At 39.1% G+C, this 19,967-nt stretch overlaps 2 protein-coding genes and 1 long non-coding RNA gene across 4 annotated transcripts in view; 2 read left to right on the plus strand and 1 right to left on the minus strand.

Annotated features, from left to right (window-relative positions):
• The window catches only part of ift81 (intraflagellar transport 81 homolog), a 24,203-nt gene extending 17,951 nt beyond the window's left edge, over nucleotides 1-6,252 (plus strand). Inside the window, exons 13-18 of the mRNA XM_034872380.1 lie at nucleotides 2,195-2,284; nucleotides 3,506-3,592; nucleotides 3,732-3,803; nucleotides 4,370-4,455; nucleotides 4,701-4,746; nucleotides 4,940-6,252. Coding sequence (XP_034728271.1) covers nucleotides 2,195-2,284; nucleotides 3,506-3,592; nucleotides 3,732-3,803; nucleotides 4,370-4,455; nucleotides 4,701-4,746; nucleotides 4,940-5,122 — 564 coding nt within the window. The 3' untranslated portion in view covers nucleotides 5,123-6,252. The remainder of the gene's footprint in view (nucleotides 1-2,194; nucleotides 2,285-3,505; nucleotides 3,593-3,731; nucleotides 3,804-4,369; nucleotides 4,456-4,700; nucleotides 4,747-4,939) is intronic.
• LOC117945110 overlaps nucleotides 1-19,337 on the minus strand; it is a 24,205-nt gene extending 4,868 nt beyond the window's left edge. Inside the window, exons 1-2 of the long non-coding RNA XR_004656731.1 lie at nucleotides 19,326-19,337; nucleotides 9,416-9,421 (exon numbers count right to left, since the gene is read on the minus strand). This is a non-coding gene — a long non-coding RNA (uncharacterized LOC117945110). The remainder of the gene's footprint in view (nucleotides 1-9,415; nucleotides 9,422-19,325) is intronic.
• Nucleotides 8,677-19,967, plus strand: part of atp2a2a (ATPase sarcoplasmic/endoplasmic reticulum Ca2+ transporting 2a) — a 30,123-nt gene continuing 18,832 nt past the window's right edge. The window contains exons 1-5 of one of the 2 annotated variants that reach the window (XM_034872378.1): nucleotides 8,677-9,384; nucleotides 10,455-10,472; nucleotides 10,905-10,987; nucleotides 14,954-15,058; nucleotides 15,876-16,014. In XM_034872378.1, coding sequence (XP_034728269.1) covers nucleotides 9,267-9,384; nucleotides 10,455-10,472; nucleotides 10,905-10,987; nucleotides 14,954-15,058; nucleotides 15,876-16,014 — 463 coding nt within the window. In that variant the 5' untranslated portion in view covers nucleotides 8,677-9,266. The remainder of the gene's footprint in view (nucleotides 9,385-10,454; nucleotides 10,473-10,904; nucleotides 10,988-14,953; nucleotides 15,059-15,875; nucleotides 16,015-19,967) is intronic. The other variant, XM_034872379.1, reaches the window with a different exon arrangement.

The raw sequence follows: 19,967 nt of genomic DNA on the forward strand, positions 1-19,967 counted from the left end.
AGCAGCCATTACCAAGTCTACTTTTGCACATAAAAAATGTCATCAGCTGTAAACGTCATTCCACAAAACAACTCCACGAAATTTGATAGAATGGGATTTTTTTTAAACAAAGATAACATCAAATTCATCATCAATTTCTCTTCTTTTCATTTTAAAACAAATTGTATATCAAAATATAATAGATTATTTTTATAGCCTGCCACTTAAAAAAAACAATTTTGGAAAGTCTTAATTAATTGGTCATGTGACAAGGGCTGGGAAGATTGGCATAACAGTCAGCCAAGTGACAGGACTCTGATCTAGTAGAAATTACAATTTGTTTTATGACACATCAACACATTACTTTATGGTATCTACAGTGGGGAGAACAAGTATTTGACACATTGCCAATTTTGCAGGTTTTCTTACTAAGAAAGCATGTAGAGATCTGTAATTGTTATCATATGTGCACTTTAACTGTGAGAGAAGATAATCACATTGTATGATTTATTTATTATTTTAAATAATTAATTTTATTATTATAAAATATCAAAATTTATTTTATTGCATGGCATAAGTATTTTCTCACCTACCAGTAAGAATTCCGGCTCTGACAGACCTGTTAGTTTTTTTCTTTAAGAAGCCCTCCTGTTCTTCACTCATTACCTGCATTAACTGCACTTGTTTGAACTTGTTACCTGTATAAAAGACACCTGTCCACACACACAATCAAACAGACGCCAACCTGGGCTACTGGACAAAAGGGCAAGTAGCTTGGTGAGAAGGCAACAACTGTTGCCGCAATTATTAGAAAATGGAAGAAGTTCAAGATGACGGTTAATCTCCTTCGGTCTGGGGCTCCATGCAAGAACTCACCTTGTGGGGCATCAGTGATTATGAAGAAGGTGAGGGATCATCCCCGAACTACACAGCAGGACCTGATCAAAGACTTGAAGAGAGCTGGGACCACAGTCTCAAAGAAAACCATTAGTAACACACTACGCCGTCATGGATTAAAAGCCTGCAGCGCACGCAAGGTCCCCCTGCTCAAGCAAGCGCATGTCCAGGCCTGTCTGAAGTTTGCTAATGACCATCTGGATGATCCAGAGGAGGAATGGGAGAAGGTCATGGGGTCTGATGAGACAAAAATACTCCACTCGCTGTGTTTAGCGGAAGAAGAAAGATGAGTACAACCCCAAGAACACCATCCCAACTGTGAAGCATGGAGGTGGAAACATCATTTTTTGGGAATGCTTTTCTGCAAAGGGGACAGAACAACTGCACCGTAATGAGGGGAGGATGGATGGGGCCATGTATTACCAGATCTTGGCCAACAACCTCCTTCTCTCAGTAAGAACATTAAAGTTGGGTCGTGGCTGGGTCTTCCAGCATGACAATGACCCGAAACACACAGCCAAGGCAAGGAGTGGCTCCGTAAGAAGCATCTCAAAGTTCTGGAGTGGCCTAGCCAGTCTCCAGACCTGAACCCAATAGAAAATCTTTGGAGGGAGCTGAAAGTCCGTATTGCCCAGCAACAGCCCTTAAACCTGAAGGATCTGGAGGTCTGAATGGAGGAGTGGGCCAAAATCCCTGCTGCAGTGTGTGCAACCTGCTCAAAACTACAGGAAACGTATGATCTCTGTAATTGCAAACAATGGTTTCTGTACCAAATATTAACTTCTACTTTTCTGATGTATCAAATACTTATGTCATGCAATAAAATGCAAATTTCTTCTTTAAAAATCATACAATGGGATTTTCTACTCTCACAGTTGAAGTGTACCTATGATAAAAATTACAGACCTCTACATGCTTTGTATGTAGGAAAACCTGCAAAATCAGCAGTGTATCCAATACTTGTTCTCCCCACTGTACATAATAGTGACATATGTCATGAACACATAATACTGTCATGAAACATGAACCCTAACCGTTATTACATAAACATTTATGACATTATAATGTTTTTGTTGAAAGTGTCATGTTACTCTTATGTAGAAACCTTCAGTTAAATTGTAACCGCAGATTCTTTATTCTGTAAAAGTTGGGTAATTATGGATATGTAAATTGTTGAAAAAATAATATCTGAAATTATAAGGTTTTTATGTTCAATCTGATTTTTTAATTTCCTCTGAATTTCCTTTGTGGTTATTGTAATGTTTATTGTTTTTTGGTTAGTTTAAATATAACGTGTGGTTTTGGCTTGCTTTTACAGGTGAAGAAATTAAACTCTATGATAGTGGAGAAGAAGTCAGCTCTCGCACCCATAATAAAAGAACTGAGGTCACTGAGACAGCAGTGTCAGGTGAGCATCGCCCGCATCATAACACCTCTAATAATCCTCACACCATATCAATTAGTGTTGTACAGAACATTTTCCACCTGCCCACATTTAAATGAGGACCTTTAACAGCCACGACACAACATTATCCCCTTTTGCACACAACTCAGGAATACAAGTTAATCAGGATTTCCGAGTTGTTTTTATGATGGAGTCAACATAGTCAGTAGTCTGATTTAAAAGGGATGTTAGATGCCTGAAAACCTTGTGTGTTCAAACTTGTGACTTTTCTGGAAATGGAATTTTTGATTTTGAAAACTTTTAATCTAGCTATTTAACCCAGACAAAGTCAGGCAAAATCCCCCTGTCACTGTTTACCTTGTATCTGCGGCACTTCATTTAACTTCTGCAAAATGCGACTTACATTCTCCATTTGCTCCCAGTGTATTTTATAATTGATTTTAGGATTTTAATGTTTTGTTTTTAAGGCCATTAATGGTGTGGCTTTAGCGTATCTGTCCAAGATTTTAACTGTTGGCAAAAAAAGATTCTGGCAAGTCAACGCTGTCATCCCATCAACCGGTTTTAGAAGTCCCGAGGTTGAGGTACAAACACTGGGGTGATCGCGCTTTTGCAGTTGTGGCACCGAGACTTTGGAATAAGTTACCATCTGACATCCACACTACAATGATCATAATAAATCTAACCTTAAAACCTATTCATTTAGAATGGCCTTTTTATTCAAAGTAACGTATTGACTTTATTTTTTTAAAGAAATAACATTAATCTGTCCTTCATTTAAAAGCCAATGGTTGGATCTTTCCTCTGTGCCTACAATCCAGTAAGAGTTAACTTTGAATGTGTTTGTGTGTTCTCATGAACAGCGGCCATTAGGAATAATTTACATAGTCCATAAATAAAATGCACAATGGGAACCCCCCCCCACATTGTTGAGCTAAAGCAGAGGATTACATTTTCCTACACATGTTCCCAGAATTGCTCTTCCATCTTCTACTGGGAAATGTCTGCAAATGAAGAGTTGCAACAGGAAGACATAAATAGACTATGTTACAGCCTGTTGCAAATGAAACAAATGCCAGCTGCAATGTTTTGTTGGTGTGAAACAGTACTGAGAGTACGGTTTAAAATTGTGAATTCTGTGTATTTGTCTCAATTGTCATACAGTATGTAAAATCATGTGTCTTCTGTTCCTTTGTTTGGCTGTTGGGATTCTTATCTTAACAGGAGCTAAACCAGGAATACGAAGATAAGAAGGCACAATATGAAAGTTGTACTGCTGGTTTGGAAAGCAACAGATCTAAATTGGAGCAGGTATATTTATTATCCTACACTAGATAGAACATAGCCAACAATTTAAATATAATAATATACTTTTATCCAATGTATTGTTTTGTAAAGTCGTATGACTTTGATGGAGCAACATAGTATTGTTATTGTTTTTCATTCACAGGAGGTGAAAGCATTGACAGAGGAGACAGCACAGGAGGAAAACCAATATCATTATATCAACTCCATGTCAGAGGTAAGTATTTAAAAAAGAAAAAGAAAAAAGATAGCTTCTTAAAGCAGAAAGAAGGAGCATATTAGCCATTAGCTACAATGGGTGTTTTACTTATACCTCTGTCAATGAGGTTATTTTTTCAGCTCGGTTTGTCTGTCTGTCAGCAGGATTACGGAAAAACTACTTGCCCCGATTTTCATGAAACTCAGTGGTAGGTTTGTAGTATGGGCCAAGGAAAAGCCCATAACATTTTGAAGCGGTTCAAAATCACAGGGAAGATACACAAATTATTTTTTACTTTAGTAACATTGCGAGATAGGGCATTTAAGCTACATTCATGCGGTGTTGGAAAAAACGTAAAAGTGAGTTTCCGACTGGGAAATCTTACACTGCAACATTGTGAGATGGGACATACCTTTGCGGAGGTCCACACTCTCGGAGTGCCATTTTAGTTATCACTATTTTACAAGCCAAACATGGCCAAATTAGAATTGATATGAGGAATTCTGAACAGTGACTGCTGCATGAGTGGATCAAATGTGTGCCTGTGGCAATAAACTCAATCTCTCCACCTCTGTCCTCCACAGATCATTGAGATGCAAATACAGCGGGCAGCTGATGAGATGAAGGCCTACGTGTCCTCTGATCCACAAGAGAAGAAGAAGGCCATCAGGTGAGCCAAGCCAGCCAGCTGCTCTCAAGATGAACACTCCCTTAGCCTCAGAAAGCTCTTATTACCACACAGTCAGTTTAGCTGCAGTCACTTAATTCTCTCATACAGCCCAGACAGTTTCCAGAAACACCACACCTTGGGATAATATGCTGAAACACCACACCTTTTATTCAAAAACGGTGGTTTGCATCATGTAAAATTGCAATGGCTTGCATTTGAATGTTATCCCTTTGCTTTGTTTATAGGGAAGTTTACCTGAAGAACATTTCAGAACAGGAGTTACTTGGCAAGGTAAGAAAAGTGTATCTAAGAAGTGACCTAGCGGGTGCCATTATTCTATCAAGAACATGATCCGAGGACAGACAAGGAAACTTACTGGAAGCTTTCAGAACTGCATTAATGTAGAATAGACTCACAAGTGCACAAGTGCTATTTAAATGTTTTTTTTGTCTTTCCAATCACTCTCTGCTTTTGTGAATTCCAGAAGTTACGTGAGAAGCAGAAGATGGTGAGGGAGAGCCACAGCGCCAACATGGAGCAGATGATGATGTGGCGTGATCTAGAGCAGCTGATGGAATGCAAGAAGCAGTGCTTCATAAGAGCTCAGAGCCAGGCATCTATTGGTCAGGTCATCCAGGAGGGAGGAGAAGACAGGCTGGTGCTGTGAGGACCTGTAGGCAGGGTCAACTAACCCACAGGACCAACTTAATATTCTATATCTTCATGTAAGACGCCTAAATCGTTTTTACAGTAAAGTTGTTGGATGTTACTGTACACCAGGGGTGTCAAACTCAGTTTCACCATGGGCCACACTGGAAAAATAGGAATCACATCAAACATTAGACATGTTATTGACTATTGTTTTTATTTAATCAAATGAGTAAAAAATTAAAACTCTTACGCAGTTTGATCTACATAAAGTCCTAAAAAGCCAGCAAAAAAGCTTCCTAGCCATCATAGCATTTAGTACATCAAGCAAAACAATGCATTCTGATAAGATTTTTTAGAACCAGGCTACCACACCGCCGACTCGACAATGCTTCACAGGCCTGAATATGAAAACTCTGGTTTTGTGGGAATTTCTGAGTCTCAAATCGGCAATCAGCCAAATTGTGCTATGTGTGCTGCATAATTGCAGTTTGAAAACCCCTTTCCCATCTTTTTGGTTTGGCACTCAACTAGGCAGGCCAAAAATGTACAGTTAAACTAAACTGATATACGGGCCGGATCAAATCTTGCGAGAGGCTGCACACTATAACCTAATGTTTGTTTCATTGTTCATGGAGCTCATCTTTAATTAAATCTTGTCACATCTTGTCTTGTTGTCTGTTACACACTGCCAGTTGTGTTCAACTTGATACTTTATCTTGTTTGAGATCCTTGGAGAATCCACAACTTAAAGAACACATGTATCTGGAGGTGTTGCAGGACTCTTTTACTTTTTCTGGCCCCTGGAGATTCCACTTTACCAGGTCTTTAAGAATACTCTATGCTTTCAATCAAAGTGTCTGAAGATAACGGCATACAAAGTGTTGCACTTGTATGTGGTCAACTATTTTTGGCATCAAATACCATGACCTTGGACAGGGTGTCTTTCCAATTTTGGAATTCACAGGGAGATCCATTGCTTTGGGCATTGTAGATGAAATGATAATATTGTTGTTGTTTTTTTTGTTTTTTTATCATAACATATACTGTTATTCTATAATAGATCCTTATTTCAAGATATGCTTTGATATTTAAGACGTTAGATATTTTGATTGTCTATGTATTTCAATTAAATGTATTCCATATTAATTTTAAGTCATGTTTCATTATAATAGTCATCTACAATGCAACTTTCTGTTAAATTACAAGACATTTTCGCATCCATGAATTCACAGTTATGAAGATGTATTCACAAATTTCGGTTTAAACAGAATGAGACAAACCTTAAATACCTGAAACTAATACCTAATAAGTGGCTAATGGTGCTATACAAGGTGCCACCTGTTCATCAGACAAACACTCACACACATTTACAACCCAATGGCGCAGCATCGGGGGAACTCCAGTGTCTTGGCCAAGACACTGAATCAAGCCACCAACCTTCCGATTGGCAGGCGACCGCTCTACCACTGAGCCACAGCTGCCCCTGCATAATTTAATGTAGAATGAAATGTTATGTAGGCATTTATATCATGTCATATATAACAAGACATACAGTTTAGTTAAGGAAACTATTTAATTGTCCAGCTGATATGCCTTTATTAATTATTTACCCGTAAATCAATGTGGATCCAAACAAATTGTAGGTTCTATGCCAGCCCATATCTGCCAATGTGATGGGGAAAAAAGACCCTGTACATCATTATAATGACAAACTTTCCCCCAAAAATGACTTGGTATCTCAATATAACTTAATAGTATATAATATCAAAATGATGAGATAGTATTATTAAACAATGACTTATTGTGAGTTAGTATCTCAGAATATTGAGAAGTTTTCTCAGTATATACTAAGTCATCATTTTGGGATTTTTTTATTATTTTGAGATAACTCATTTTAAAATATGTGTTTTTTTATTTTGAAAAGGTTTCATAATGACTACATGGTCTATTTTTAAAGGTCCCATGGGATGAAAATTTTACTTTATGAGGTTTTTGACATTAATATGAGTTCCCCTAGCCTGCCTATGGTCCCCCAGTGGCGATAGGTGAAACCGAGCCCTGGGTATCCTCCTCTGCCTTTGAGAAAATGAAAGCTCAGATGTGCCGATCTGGAATCTTGCCCCTCATGGGGTCATAAGGAGCAAGGTTACCGCCCCTATCTCTGCTTTGCCCGCCCAGAGAATTCAGCCCACCCATGAAAGAGAGAGACATCAGGACTTTTAAACAAGTAAAGTGGCAGTTGGTTATGCCCCCCCCCCCCCCCATCCTTAAAAGCTACAGACTCAGAAATGGTACATACTAAGGAAAGCTCATTGTGGGACTGGCTCTAGTGGCTATAATTCTGCACCAAGGCTGTATTTTGGGAAAGAGACTTCAGATACGGTATTAGGGGACTAAGGTCTATATAAAAGCATCCAAAGAGCACCATGTCATGGGACCTTTAATCACATTGGCGGAAATGGGCTTCTATAAGTTCCTATACTACAGTTTGATAATCATTTTAGCAAGTAACGTGGCAAACATGACAACATGCATACTAAGGTTGGAGTGCCTTGCGTTGTTCCCAACAAATGTCTTCATGGATATTGCAGGATCCTGCCCTCCCTCCCACAGGAACTTAATCTGCTGTTGACAGCCTGTGTTAGTGGCTCTTGTGCCAAACTGACCAAGTGTGCATTGTAAAAGGCTGCTTGATGCAGTGCAATGTTATTGTTATAGCACTTTGTGCTTCTCGGGGCCCTTTTAAGATGTGTTAACAGATGATACACACACCAGTCCCGTAAAACATCTGAATGATACCCCTAACTAAAGAACACAATGGGGGGCTAGGGTTGACCTATGTGACCTCACACCTCTGTTGCAAGTTGGCTGCCAATACAGTTGGTATGCAGATGTAGTTGATGAATCAGGTATAGTTTGGCTTTATTGATTGTGCTTGGTACAGAAGCCTTTCTTATCTTAAAGCACAAGTTTGTTACTTTAGGTTCCCAGTTTTTGTCCTTGGTCCTGGCTACTGTAAATCTGTGGCTTATCATTTTGTTCTCTATTAATGAGCATAACTCCTTGCAAAAGGCAAACACTGCCCCTAGTCAAGTGGATGTAAATGAGGTAGTTATACAATGTATAGGCTATACAAAGACATGGGGCCTCTAATGGGATGCCTGTAGTCTGGGGGAATTGTAAAGTAGTCTGTGAATCTACACAGACTCATACTTATACACAGGTTATACTTTTATTTATACATACGTGTTTATATGTGTAGGCTATATTCGTATACTGTGAAGGTTAGCTCACAGTAAGCCTACAATGTAAGCTTGCAACACCTATGTGGAACTCGTGCAACTTCAATGATGCCCCAAATGGGACATTCAAGTAGGAAAGACAAGGACAATCTGCGATATAGCACATATTACAACGGCAGATATCTACGTTGATGCCAATGACTGCCAACTCTAAATCCTAAAATGTAGGCTATGCAAATTGACGCTAGCTTCCTGGTTTTCATACAACGGAAACCACAACGGGGGATTGGGATGTACGGATATGCATTTCAGTAAGGAAGAGTAGGGTGGGACATGCCATCGTAAGAAAAGCCAATTCGCTTCTAGTTTGCTATTTAGTGTATGTATATTTGTGTTTTTCATGTCTCCCTGGTATTAACGTAGCTGACACTGTTCGTCCAATAATATTAGTCCACATGCCGCGCAGGGAAGAGGGGCAGCAGTGAGGCACTTTGATAAAACCAGACTGTCAGCACTGTGTGGAGCCACAGAGAGCTGCGCAACGGTAAGGTACGGCAAGGCGACACAGAACTGGACCGGGTGAATGCAGTCCTTAACACAGGACACTGCTGCAGACCTTTCTTTTCCAACCTTTTCCGGAATAAGTGGACTCTCAAAGTAATCTTCACCCAGACAGGGAAGAGTAATTTGACTCTCACTACAACATTTTGTACGTAATTCGCTTTAAGAAAATCTTAAGAGGGCAGGGGGACACGTTGAACCGCGGTTAATAGCTATCAGCTATCCGAGTGTGAATGTCCTTCACTCAGTAGGCAAACTCCTTATACATTTGAAAGTATTTACAGTTTTAAATAGCCAAAAGTTACCATACGGCAGTTTTTTTTGTAAAGCTGTGTGGGAAGGAGCCGTCTGTCCGCCATGGAGAACGCTCACACGAAGAGTGTGGAAGAAGTTTACAGTCATTTCTGCGTCAATGAAAGCACAGGACTTTCCCTGGACGAGGTGAAACGACAGAAGGAGAAATGGGGCCTAAACGGTACGGAAATTTAAACTATAGACCACCACACATGCCGCTGCTGTGAATGAGAAACTGTGCAAAAATGTCTTGTCATTGTTACATGGCCAGTGTGAGCACAGGAATTCAGGATATGGGGTAAAAGGCACCATCATCGGCCGGTTGGTGTACCCGGCTACATATAGAAATTTGGCTGACGTCATCACTGGTGACCTCGAGGGTTTCCCGTCTCTTACAAAGTAAAAATGAATTATTACTTAGAGGGCATTGTAACATTGTTGTACTCTGGGACATTGTTAGGTACTGTAACGTTACTGTACATTGTATAGGCGTAATATTGTATCATGGAAACACTATTGACAGTGATAACATTGGTAATAAACATGTCCTCAATGGGACATCGTTGACAGTAGTTGTAAATATATGGTGACCTTGTTGAATGCTTAGTCTTTGTCGAACATAGTAACCTTGTTGGATGTTCCTCAAAGCAGAACTGCAACACATCAGCCCATGAGATCTGGCAGTGCCCAAAGGATGACTGTAGTAACGTCATCCATTAAGTTAATCTATCTTGTTCCAGGTTTAAACAGCTGTTTATATTAGTCTCATCTCACTTTGGGCTTTACATTGATTGGAGTTTTCCTATTTCCCCCCATTGTGACTACACAATTAAGGGTGTGGATTTATATGCCACTGTTAGCAATGTAAACCTGATATGTGAATAGAGAAATCTCCTAAAGAAACATGATATATTGCTAAATGATTGGTTCTTGTTGAATAGTCAAAACTAAGTACTTAATGCAAATTATCCACTCTCATGCAGTACATATGACTAAATCATCAAAATGTTTAGTGAAACTGTAAACATGCTGGTGGTTTTGACACCAACTTGTGTTTGTCTGAGACTTCTCAGTGTCACAGAACATACGCACTTATCTCCTCTTGTTTTATGAATCAGTTCCCCATCGTGTGAAAGAGGAACTGCATGTCTCCATCTGGCAAGTATTCATACACAACTTACCTTTTTTTCTTTTCTTTCATGTCTGTTTCCTGTGCTGCTCCTGGACTCACTCCCACATCTCTACACACAGAGTTACCAGCAGAGATAGGTAAGCACTACTGTCACTGAGACTGTTTTTGTTTTCTCTTCTCTTCTCTTTACTTTAGTTCAGTTTATTCTTTGTCCCTGAAGGGCAATTTGTATGCAGCAGAAAGACATCACATGAGAATATACAACACAAACCGCACAACAATTTACAATAAAAATAGCAATAAAGACAGCAGCTTCAGCCTGAGTTTAAGACTGAATAGTTGCAGAGTTGTGTTGGAGTCATAATTAGAGTAAATAAAAGAACAACAAAAAACAATAGATGATGATGATAATAATAATAATAATAATAAAGATAGATAGATAGATAGATAAATTAATAAATAAATACAGGGGTCAGTGATATACGCTAGGGCTATCACCTCCTCTTAGCTGAGTTGAGTGCCTGAATAGAACCAGGAATAAAAGAGTTTTTGTATATCTGTTTTTACAGGGAAATCTTTGTGGGAGCTTGTCCTTGAACAATTTGAAGATTTACTTGTTCGAATTCTTCTGCTGGCCGCATGCATATCTTTTGTAAGTATTTCACTATATTTTCTTGCACTTTGATGAAAGGCTGTCTTGTTTAAGTTGCTGCATTGATGAGTTATTTTTTATTCCCACTATCACTCCAGTCTCTACTCTATAACCTGTACAGTAAGCGAAGGAGAGATAAAGGAATCTCTGGACAAGTCGCCACATCCTACAAATAGCTTTCCCTTTCCACCTCGAGCTGAAAGAGTGTTTATGTGAAGTCAAAATTGCAGATGGGATTATTATTAAGCCCTGTGTGTTAAATGGCAGGAGGGAAATGTATGCAGTGCATAGTGATGAAGTGTGAACGTCTTCAGTTTGTTTAACCCGGCTGGGGTTACACTCGCATATTAGAGAGCTAAACAGCTGAGAAGGCTAGCATCCCATCTGAGGAATGGTGACAACAGCAGTAGTAGCATTGAGTTGCAATCACCATGTGCCAAGTAAGACATTTGAGTCGTCAAGCATGACTGCTGTGTTGGCTTACCCCGGTCTCCCATGGGCCTCTGACTTTGAGTGATAGATAGATAGATAGATAGATAGATAAATAAATGTTTAATAGTGGACTGCCATTATCAGCATGTTTCCAGGCCCTACTAAAGCTATATCATAGCCAACATTTTTACATAGTAGTGGCGCCTTTTTATTGTTGTGATGTTGTGCAAGCCAAGGCTTCATTTAAGAGCTTCTTTTATTTTTTAAATATTTGTTTCACCAAATTCAAGCAAAAAATTAACCCACACATTTGTATTTGTCTTTGGCATTGTGCAATGCACGATTCTTTTCTGCAATCTTACATTTTTTATGTTTTTTGAATCAATAGCACAGTTGATCCACAGAGGGCTAAAGAACATTTTGATAAGTGAGGACCCCTGTATGTGTGTGTCTGCCTGTGTGTGTGTGAGCTGGCATGTAGTTTGTGCAGTGTCCAGTCGGGTGATAAAGAGGTGTCAGTGTCTGCTGTCAGACAGGGGAACAGAGCAACACTCACAACCAAATTTGGGCTCTCACCCATCAGTGGGAGGGCTCTTATCGGACATACAAGCGCACACACCTTAACATAGAATGAATCCCTCCCATACTATATGTAATGTATGTATCGAGTTTTGAAACACATCACAAAAAAGCAATTTTTGGGCTAACTGTTAAAGTTGTTAGTGAAAACTAAATCTAGTTCAAGTCCAAGTTTTCATAAATTCTGTTTGCATAGTTTTAAAAATGCATTATTTCTTGAGGGGCTATATGGCTAATCAGTTAATTGACAAAAAAGTACTTGCCAACTATTTTGACTATTAATTTATTGTTAAAGTCCTCACCGAGCAGGAAAATGAATCCTTATCTAGTTCCATCCTCTCCAACATGAGATGTGCTTGGTTTGTCTGTTTCATGTTATTTCAAACGGATTATCTTTGGGTTTTGGACTGTTGGTAAGTCAAAACAAGTCATCAACCACTTATTATTATTATTATTATATATTAAGGTTAGGGTTATAAGGTTATGGTAAGGTATTATACATAAAGGTATAGTTTACTAATTGACTGGTAAATACTATAATTACGTTTGTATATATTATTTATTTGTTTATTTAAAAGGGACAATGTACATCAGTTGACATTTTTTGTTTACACTCAAAATGCAAATGTTCCAGAGTTAGCAAAAAAGCAAATTTTCATCATGGCAGGTCAACACATCATCATAATACATTTATAAAAAAGAATGCAAGAAAGACAGAAAGCTAATTCATGTTTTATAAATTCTCCCAGTGGTGGAGGTGCAAGCCCATGTAATGTTTTAAAAATGAGGCAGGCATTTAGATAATGTAAGAAACTGTCAAAATTTAATAAGTTGTATTTAGTAGTGATATGGCAGTGGTGATAGCTATTAGGTTTTTGATGTAGTATTTTGACAGTCTGCGTATAAAGACTTTCTATTAGTTTGGGGCGGCTGTGGTTCAATGGTAGAGTGGTTGCCTGCAAACTGAAAGGTTGTTGGTTTGATCCCTGGCCCTGTAGTCCCATGTTGAAGTGTCCTTGGGCAAGACACTGAACCCTGAGTTGCCCCTGATGTTGCGCCATTGGAGTGTAAATTTTTGTGAGTGTTTATCTGATGAGCAGGTGGCACCTTGTACGGCAGCCCTGGGCACAGTGTGTGAATGCTTTCTGTACTTTGTAAAGTACTCATTGTGACTAGAAAAGAGCTCTATGAATACAGCCCATTTACATTTAGCTTAAGAGTTGTCATGTTTGCTTGGGACTGGGGTTGGGCGGTAATACGGTATACCGTGGATTCTTAAAAATAGCATCGGTTTCAATACCATCATAAAAACCATGCAATGCACTTATATAGAAGACAACTTTGACAAATATTAAATATAAATTATTTAATGCCTAAAAATGCTTGTGTGGTTGTCATCACGTGACAATGTAAAGGAGAGAGGGGGGGGGGGATGGCATGTCGCACACTGAGTGACCTGGTCTCGAAGAAGAACACGACTTCTGCAATTTGGCAGCATTTGGGGTTCCGACCTAATGAGAAAGGAGAGGTTTCAGTATTAGTGTATGGTATTCAGTTTCGGTGTAGGCACAAGTCTGAGCCTTACGTCATCATTTTTAATTAGTCACGGGAATACCGTAGGACATGTAAAATAGGGAGGAGGGTTGACGGTATCAAAATTTGGATACCGCCCAACTCTACTTGGTACCATACCCTAATTATGTTTATTGTAAATTATTTGCTTATTGCTTTGCAAGTCTGAGTAATGTAAATCTTTTGGTCGTGTTATGACATACAGTAGAGCACTTTTGAGCCCTGTGCTTCTGTAGTAAACCACTATTAAGGGTTATGCTTTTTATTTGAGTTATGCTAAAATGTGTTTAGTATCTTCCACTGTCAGATACTTAGGTCTTACTAAGATTGCTTGCTTTATTACATTATGGGACAATTAACTAATTCCCTGTGACACACAGGGTAATTTTAGGGCATTTGTTTTTTTAGCACCAACAAGCTAAATGAGACTCCAGGTCAGAATATGGTCAGAATAATCTGAGTAAGAGGTTCTAATATAATAGATAGACGTGTTTGCATTTTTTAATCAAATGACTATGAAATAGTTTGCATTCCTGCAAAGTTGAAATAGGCGGAGCAGTATCATCAATGCCAACATTGAACAGAATACATTAGGGCTGCACAATATGTCCTAATATCACGATTAATTGCACATTTGACCTCAATAACGTTAAATGAACGCTAACACGTTCTAAATCATCTTTTCTGATGCTAAAATGTTTCCAGACAATGGACAGCAGCGGGGTTTTTTTGCACCGTTGACTTGGACTCGATGTCTGAGTTATCCTCCATTCTGCTTTCCATGGGGCTGACTGGTCCGGGCAAAGTCACGTGGCTACACACACAATAGAATGTTTTTGAGGAGAAAGTAGGCTATCAACTGATTTTTATTAAGATATCAGTGAAATTATCATCAAGGAAAAATATATCAATAACTGCTTCAGAATTGCGATGCTGATAAATTGATTAATCGTCCAGCTGTAGAATAAATGTTCTGCTAAAAGGAGACTAAAGTTCAGAAGATTGAGGCTCTTATATTTCCATTTTAACTTTAGCACAGGAAAGTAAGATATGAAGTGTTTAAGTGCAGTTATAAGGTAAGATTGTTTCTTCCCAGTACATTAAGTTTTCTATAAGGAATGTGTGGGATGATCCTCAGCTATTAACAATCTCTGGCTTTGTTGTCAAGCTTCTGGCTGAAAACAATTAGCTAAACCCTCAGTATTGGAATAAAAGACCTGCTGTCACAATAATAATTTAAATGCATACCTTGTGATGTCTTCATCTATCAGAGAGTTGGTTTTTCAGTATTTTACTCTTACTCTCATCATTGTAAGTCATGCCTACTTGTTCTGTTTAATGTCTTTAATAGATAATTATGTGTTTTTTTTGTACTGTTTTCAGGTCCTGGCCTGGTTTGAGGAGGGAGAGGAAACTATCACAGCCTTTGTGGAGCCTTTTGTCATTTTACTCATTCTTATAGCCAATGCCATCGTCGGTGTGTGGCAGGTGAGACACCTTTAGGTCTAGGAAGTCAGTGGATTTAAATCCCACTACATTTTCTTTGTATCTGGTTAATAGGTCTACAAATCTTTTTGTTTTTAAATTCTAGATTGTTCAGATCTAATGCATTTTGTTTAAGTAAATCACATTTAAGTATGCAGCAGAATGATAAGTGAATGTGTTACTTGATTTTCTAAATGGATTGAAACCTAGCTTTGTTGATTTCACCAGAAGAAATAGACACGTACTGTAGGGAAACCATCTTAAAATAAAATCAAAATTAACACATTACCTATAGTTATAGTATGGCATTAAAAGCTATTACTTGTGCAAATTTTACAGTGTTCTCTAGAAAAAAAAATTATGTTGTAGGCTGTATCAACATGGAAAGAGAGATACTGATATTAGGTACACCTATCTTAATCCAATGCAATCCAGTACTAAGGCCTTCTAGTGTTTTAGAATTGCCTAGTGTGCAATTTAATCCAATTTAACATTGTGAACTGCAGCATCCAAAATGTTGTAAGAAGTCCATTTTGAGTGATGCGATCTTCTTGCTGATAAAGGCAGAATAATATGTCACTATATTCCATGCACTTAACACCTAAATGCCCCAACCAAAACCTGACCAGATACACATCTAACTTATAATGGTTACTTACTCTTCAAAGAGTAATGCTCTCATACCGTTCAGACCAGCAGAGCAAAGTACATGCATGTCTTAGTTTATGTGATTTTTGTTTTTGTTTTTATCAGTTCATCTCAGAAATCAAATAAATGTAATGAATATCTTTGGCACTGAATTCCTTTTTCTCCTCAACAGGAACGCAATGCTGAGGATGCCATTGAGGCACTCAAGGAGTATGAGCCTGAGATGGGGAAAGTGTACCGGCAAGACAGGAAAACAGTGCAGAGGATCAAGGCCAGAGACCTGGTACCGGGTGACATTGTGGAGGTTGCTGGTAGGTTGAGCTGCTGTTGATTTTTTTGCATATTGAAATGGACATGACTTTGTTGTTATTGGTTCAACCTTACTCGACTGTTGCATTTGTTGCTTAGACTAGAGCATTGGCAAACTAAAACTGTGAAAAGTTTAGATGTTGGTTTGATTTGTAGACTTTTCTTAAGCAAAGGAAACATTAGGATATTTCATGGACCTTGAAATTCACAAAAAAAATGGCAATTTAATGCCACTGCAACTTCTATCAGTACCTTTTTTCTCTGTGAAAGATCGTATTTTCTGCGTTAGTACTTGTTTTGGAGTTTAAAGCAAAGATCATGTGTTTTAATATGGTAGTTTTGCGCTGCTGTTTGGTTCTGCCTCGGGTAAAGCTTACAGATTAAATTAGTCCACGTATGGTCATGGATTACATTTAGCACAAGCATGAGTTGAAACCTCCCCCATCCCCATGTGCCACTGCAGAGGTGACTCACCCTGCAAGAGTGATGTATTTTGAGATGCTCTTATTAACCCATTGTCTCAAAGGGCTGGTCACACATGCTATCAAGGCCCACTTTTCTAAGATCCAAGCTCAGAGTTGAGTAATGCTAAAGTCCTTAAAACACTAGTTTTATCTTGATAAGCGGTTTAACCCCAAGCCACTAGCCCCAGCCGCGCATAGTTTTTCTGTGCATAGTGGTAGGTTTTATTTTTAGCTGTCATAGGCCGTTTAGATTATGGAATGCTGTATTTATAGAGGCTGTGACAGTGGTGAAGATGACAGGTGTCTGGTCCCACCCCATGCACGCCCCTCCCATCCTGCTCTGGGGAACTTTTCTACAGTGGGACGTGGTCGGACTAGGTTCAGTAGGACTCCTGACTAACCTTGACAAGGGCAAATGAAGAAGGAGTGTACTGGGAACTAAAATGTATAATTTCTCTAGTGTCTCACGGCATACTGTATATCATTTGTTTTAGGCTGACTGTGTTAATCATGCCATTTTGATTACGTCCCGTGGGTGAAGCAGAGTCAGTCTAGAAAGCGTAATTTTTTGGCTCATGTTAAAAGAGAAGCTTGTAAGTCAAATACACTATGCGCTTCTATATTAGAGACCTAGTGATTGAAAACATTGATGAAGGTAGCTGGAGGCTCACTCAAAAATGCAGCCCAGCAGGCAGCAAAACTGGATGTTTCATCCTGCTGTAAGAAGAAGCTCCTTAGCTCAACACGTTTCCTAAATCCTCCAAATATCTTTTCCAATGTTTCCTGTGAGGCTTCCTTTTTTCTGTATAATATTTTGCTGAAGCTTCAAAGTGACCCCTGCCATGCAGAGGAGTGTGATGACGCAGATGCTGGCTGATGAACCGTGGTAGAGGACACTGAGACGAGCCCTCTGTGGCTGCCTCAACCGTGAGAAGAATAGCCTGCAGCCAATTTGTGGTGCTCTCTGTCGGGGTGCTGCTGTGGGTTTAAACGCTGCCGCCTACTCACACCTCATTGCTCATCAGTCGCTCCCTCACTGAAATTGGTTTAATGTCATGAAATACAATTTTCTGTGAAATGCATTTCTAAGACTGTTATCTAAACTAAATTATTGTATGCTTGGTTTCATCTTTGTAGTTTAGTCTTTTCAAATATAATCTAGAAGCAGTTGAAGCTCTGAGGGCTGCTGTTGACTGTCTGTGCTGGTCTTCCCTGTCCAGTCTGCTGTCTTGTGTAGTCCTGTGGACTGTTCTTGTCAGCTTGATGAAAGACTTATTTACATCATTGTGGCTTAGGCAAATAATGCAATAGGACATTAAAACTAACCCTGGCAGTAATGATTCACCAGTCTTTTACTATAATCTAGATTTGCGCTAATTTTAAAATTGGCAAATCCCAATAGCCCAAATCTGGTTAAGGAGTAATTACCATGCCCCACTTAACTAACCCCTAAATTATAATGTTGGCTGATAACATATAGAGTTCACAGCTCCTTCCAGTGGATTTAAGTCCTTTTTGTAACACAGTGCATGCTGTCAGTTTACAGTTTGGTGTCGGGGGCTTGCAGATTTGGATGTTGGCATTTTCTCTCAGAGCAGCAGAACTCAGTGGGTTTGTTCTCTACTGCTTGTGTAAGAGTCTGGTAGTGCTGGGCTCATTTAGGGGGCAGTATAGGGGGAGGATCTCCTATTGTGCTTGAGAGAGATGGCCTTATAGGGAAGCGCTTTTTGGTTAATCATCCCACCCCACCATGCTCAATGCAGAGCAACCCTACCCATCAGCACTCGTACCCTGCACTAAGATTCCAGACACCATGGATAGTATGTGACATTTAATGTGGTCTGGCAAGCATCCTTTATCACAGAGCGACTGCTTTTTGGCAAAGGTTCCTGACTTGTCAGCAAGACTGAGAGAACTGGTCTCATCTTGCTGACCAGGGAAGCAGGCTTTAGAAATGCAAAAACATTTGTAGTTCTGCAGAAGGAGCACAGAGAATTTTTATTCAAGCCAAACTTTAGGTTGATGGCGCTAACAAGGCTTGGTTGGACAGATTGACGTATGTGAGGTTTAGCATTAACTATGTGTGTAAACTCTGACTGGAATATTAAAGGTGGAAACTTACTGTGGGAATTAACAGAAAGGCTGTATTTACCATGTCTATGTCTGTCAGATAGAAACTAACCTTTTGCCATATATAGTGTGAATGTGCCATGCGGTGATCTAATGGGGAACAATATACCCATGAATATACAAATTCAAGCTGACAATGTGGGCTGTGTGCAAACATAAGGTTTAAAGTGAACAATGAATGTATTAAAGTAATGTTTTACAATAAGAAGGAATGGAAATATTGTATATTTATTAAAACTTTTTTTTTTAAATCAAGCTATGTGGTAACAGTTAGCTTGCAAAAAGTAGCAGAAGGTGTTATAACAGCATTTTGTTTTAGGCTACTATCTCCTGGTTTACTCCAGTTACATAATCAAAACGAACATGAATGTATTTCTTTGGCTTAAATAGTGCAGCAGTGTGGGCAGCACATGTAATTGGAGAATGCACCGTGCATGCAGAGGGGTTTTATTTTGCTGAATTCCTATTCAATGGGACGCTTGCAAAGTATCTGTACATGTGATGTATTGTCAACTATTCAGCCTACTGCACTATTCTTGCTAACCCTAAGTAAGACTGCACTGACTGCTGGGAATCCATGCTATGCTGTCTGCTCATAGATGGGATAGTGAGAGGTCAGACTTTAACCCCAGGGAGGCTTTAATGAGGGGCCACAACTAATAGTGTTAGTCATGAAGACATGAAAAGAATATTGACTTCTGACCTGTTGAACATATAACATATATACTTAAGCTAGGGTGACCAGACGTCCCCGGTTTTGGTGACATTTCCCCGGGTGGATCTGTCCCCGGAAATGTCCCTGGATTGCACTGTGACTGAAAACATTGACCTAACTTAGCCGATAGTCGCTCAAGACAGCCAGACCCAACGCTGCTCAGAGCTCAGAGATGTTTTCGAAAGCCGTATTTTACGATGCTAAAATTACTGATTATTTACATGGAGTCCAGTGGGTTTAGCAAACACACTTTTATGTTTAAAAAAAGGATCTTTATCTTTAACAGAAAGGTTGACCTCCTTAGAAGTCCTTTCTATAATGTTGTCAGACATTTAGAATATTAATCTGAGTCTGTCAGCAGCAAAACGAGCACTTTTATAAACGTAAATACAAGCTGGACAATTATCCTTTTAACTTACACTGTAGCTTGTTTTGCTGCTACCGACTGAAGCAATCTCCTTTAATACTGGGTCAGTGTTAAAGGAAAATCTTTCCTCATTAGGTTTTATTGTGTCCGATACTCAATGAGCTGTTACAGAAACAAGCCTGAAGCAATAAAGCAAAAGTTGTCACATACAGTGGGTACGGAAAGTATTCAGACCCCTTTAAATTTTTCACTCTTTGTTTCATTGCAGCCTTTTTCCAA

The sequence above is a fragment of the Etheostoma cragini genome, chromosome 5 (assembly GCF_013103735.1).
Source record: "Etheostoma cragini isolate CJK2018 chromosome 5, CSU_Ecrag_1.0, whole genome shotgun sequence".
In the NCBI taxonomy this organism is placed as follows: Eukaryota; Metazoa; Chordata; class Actinopteri; order Perciformes; family Percidae; genus Etheostoma; species Etheostoma cragini.